Source organism: Priapulus caudatus, unplaced genomic scaffold (genome assembly GCF_000485595.1).
Source record: "Priapulus caudatus unplaced genomic scaffold, Priapulus_caudatus-5.0.1 Scaffold81, whole genome shotgun sequence".
NCBI classification, from domain to species: Eukaryota; Metazoa; Priapulida; class Priapulimorpha; order Priapulimorphida; family Priapulidae; genus Priapulus; species Priapulus caudatus.
This window is the reverse complement of record NW_014577142.1, coordinates 437181-440591: the sequence shown is the minus strand read 5'-3', so window position 1 is coordinate 440591 and position 3411 is coordinate 437181. Positions and strand designations below refer to the sequence as shown.

Sequence of the window (3411 nt, the reverse complement as noted above, 5' to 3'; positions counted from 1 at the left end):
TGAAAATGACCGGTAAAGAAAAACACTGAAAACCCCCGAGGCGGAGGAGGGAGTGGGAGCTTTTTTAATTTTGGGGGTCAGAATCATGCAATCTGGTGCATTCTGTAATGAGATTTTATCTTATTTTGCCTCTCCTTTATCGTTGTCTCTTTCGACAATGTCTTTGCGCTTTATTTTTTGGCCAGAAAATGCCACGATTTCTGCATAGAATACATGTACATCCACACGCAAGAACCAGCGTGCAACCCAGGGTACACTAAAAGGTCAGCTCTGGCTAGACTGGTTCGCGGCCGCACTGTTTGTCGCAGAGCGTGTACATTGTCTAACAGATCATGAGGCCGGATACCAGTCTACCCTTCGGCAAAACAATAAGGTGGCTTGCTGCCAGCCGCAATAGACGATCGATAAACCGTGCGCCTGTACATATGCCCGTGGTAGAATACGAATGCTGCACGTGAACTCGGAAAAGAACGGAAAACGCGGAAACAATTCTCGGATCGGAAAAAAAACCGGAAAACGCGGAAAATTTTCACGCCTGATACCCACTTTCAAACATGTGAGCCAACACGGTTCCTGAGTTATCGTTGACCGTAGCCAAATTTGATGGACGGACGGACGGACGGACGACGGACAACGACCCATGGTAATAGCTCAGCTTGACGATGTCAAGGTAAGCTAACAACACACATACCGTTAACAATTTTTGAATCAGTTTCAATTTCTTTCTGTGATTTCTTTTGGCCTCTTGACTTTGCTGCTTCTTTTTTCTTGGCTTGCTGCCTTTTCTTGGAGTCTGATGGCATGACTCTTGCTTGGCTGCAAAATAACAGATATTATATATACACACATATATCTATATAACCAGTTAATCATCAACCCAGAGTACAATCTATGATTACCACAATGATTTGAAATTTTACTACATCACTTTCATACATGCTATCTAGATCAAGGGCATTTCTTAATAGATGCTAGTTCTGTTGAATTTTGACTGCATGCATAATTTTGGTTACGAGTGGTTTTTAGATTAATTATGCACTCTTTTACATTTACAACCTCTTTTCCTTGACATCCATGCACCCACATAGCACTTCATGCAATAACTATTGTGATTAGGGGTGCACCGGATCCAACTTTTCAAGTTCCGGCCGGAACCGTAACCGGCCAGAACTTGAAAAAAGTTCTGGCCGGAACTAACTGGCCAGAACAGGAACTTTAACTGGGAATAAACTTGACAGTTTTGGCCCAGTATTGCACAAACTCACTCGGCCTGAACGAAATATCATTAGCAGGCACATCACTTAGGCTAGTAGGACAATGCTCAAAGTTCTAATTACAGGATGGTTGTTACTGTTAGGTGTATGAATCAGCTGCTTACAGTGCACAATTTGCATAATTCTGGCATCTTATTCATGAGCAAATTCTGTGGCAAAACCTGCCTGTTGCAGTATTCCTAGTTTCAGTCTATTATTTTCAACTAACGGACAGATGCGATTCCTGTGGCTCTAAGAGTATTTGATTTTGAAAGAAAATCCAAGAATCACCTAACATCAGTTAGGTTCAGTTCAGTTAGTTAGCCAATGTTAAAGTGGCAAGCGTTTGGGCAGAAAAGTGTGAAGTTGTTAACACTATATTGTCAGCAAGTTGACTCTATTGACTCTCCAACTGGCGACTAATCTTTTGATTTTGATAGCGCTTGTACATGGTTCATACAGGACGACTGAAATTTTTTTCAAGGACATTTTATCGGAAATTCATACACAGATCAACAACATACCTGGATTAATTTACATAACCCCATTCTTAAATCGACTGCCATGATCACCTCTAAACTTACCTGGATCACTAATAAACCCTTCTAAAACACTGCATCCCTTTCTACAATATACCTGGATTAGCTGGACTGATTTTATGACTACATTACTGTAATTTGCTGATCATCATTTAACTGTCTATCGTGTGTATAGCTTTTTAAGCTCATTTAACGGCAATTTTATTGAGGTTTGCCACATTATGATTGGCCTACAAAATTTCTTTTTATTACAGGCAAGGATTCTTTCTAAAAATTCAAGCGACATTTTATGAAATTTCAAGCGACTTTTTCAAGCACAAAATCAACATTTACTAAATTCAAGTACTTTTCAAAAACTTCCCTCAAATTCAAGGACTTTTCAAGGACTGTGCGAACCATGTTGTAGCAGAAATGAAATTAGGAAAAAGTTCCGGTTCCGGCCGACTGTTTCTGAAGGGTTCCAGCCGGAACCGGAACTCTGGAAAATTGGGGATCCAGCCGGATAGTTCCGGCCGGATCCAAGTTCCGCACCCCTAATTGTGATAGTTGGCAACAATCTGATATAACAACCGTTGTTAGCCAAAATGAAACATCTCATTTGTACAAAAACCATACAGAATTTCAACAGAAATGACCACCTTGCCTGAAAATCTTCCTTATTAAATCTCAAAAATGCTTGCTGAGATGAAAATACCTGGTTAGCAATATCACATTCACAGTTACCCATTAGGTGTACTGGTGTAGAAGTACAGAGAACTGGTATAGAAAATCCTATATGTATTATTGATGAGTTTTCTTGCAGCGCTTTGTTAGCCACAAGGTTTGGTCGCTTCATTCACCGATGACCTTCTCACAACATAGTGAGAAGCAAAAAGTAACATGTGGCTATCGGAATAGACATCCTACTTATGCCAGCCATCACATTAGAGTCTTAGACTTTAGTGCTTATAATAAAGTAGAACTAGAATCCTTATAGAAATTTTTCTAATTATAATGTAAAAATGCTCCAAAGTCCAACTGGTGTTGTTTTGCTAAATCTCACCCATGTGACGTCATCAGACTGCTATTGCTACATGATTAGATGCTACATGATTAGATACCACAGTTCGTGGGATTTATCTTATAAGGTGGAATAATTGCTAGCTAATGCATAGCCACTAAACACACTATTCACAGTGGCAGTAGCAGTGGCACTACTAACCCAATATGTCAGCCTAGTTACTTGAGTCTAGAACCACTACACCCACTGACGCTCGTAGGGTCTATGTCCCCTGACCGCTGTTTGACTTGGCTCGTTTAGCTATTTCTGACTAACCCTAACCCCACTGACCCAGGGGAGTGGAGAGGGTAAAACAGATCGAGGATGAGGTGGTATTGGTAACAGTACTAACACGGTAAAACCTACTTACTTAATACGTACTTTACTATAGTATTATACTTATTATAGTATAGTAAGTTACTATACATCGTATTTGTAGAACTAGTAAAATTAACTTAGATTAGACTAGCCATGTTCTAACCCGACCAGGCTGTGCCAGGTCTAACGTCAATATACAGCCTGACATCCATCCATTGGAAAATCGTGTACCTCTACAAAAACTACCGAACAATTACGTATA

At 40.1% G+C, this 3411-nt stretch overlaps 1 protein-coding gene across 1 annotated transcript in view; it reads right to left on the bottom strand.

Moving 5' to 3' along the window:
- The window catches only part of LOC106821648 (ATP-binding cassette sub-family F member 2-like), a 22295-nt gene that overhangs the window by 18023 nt on the left and 861 nt on the right, over positions 1-3411 (bottom strand). The window contains exon 2 of the mRNA XM_014826538.1: positions 692-816. Within this exon, the coding sequence (XP_014682024.1) occupies positions 692-803 (112 nt within the window). The 5' untranslated portion in view covers positions 804-816. The remainder of the gene's footprint in view (positions 1-691; positions 817-3411) is intronic.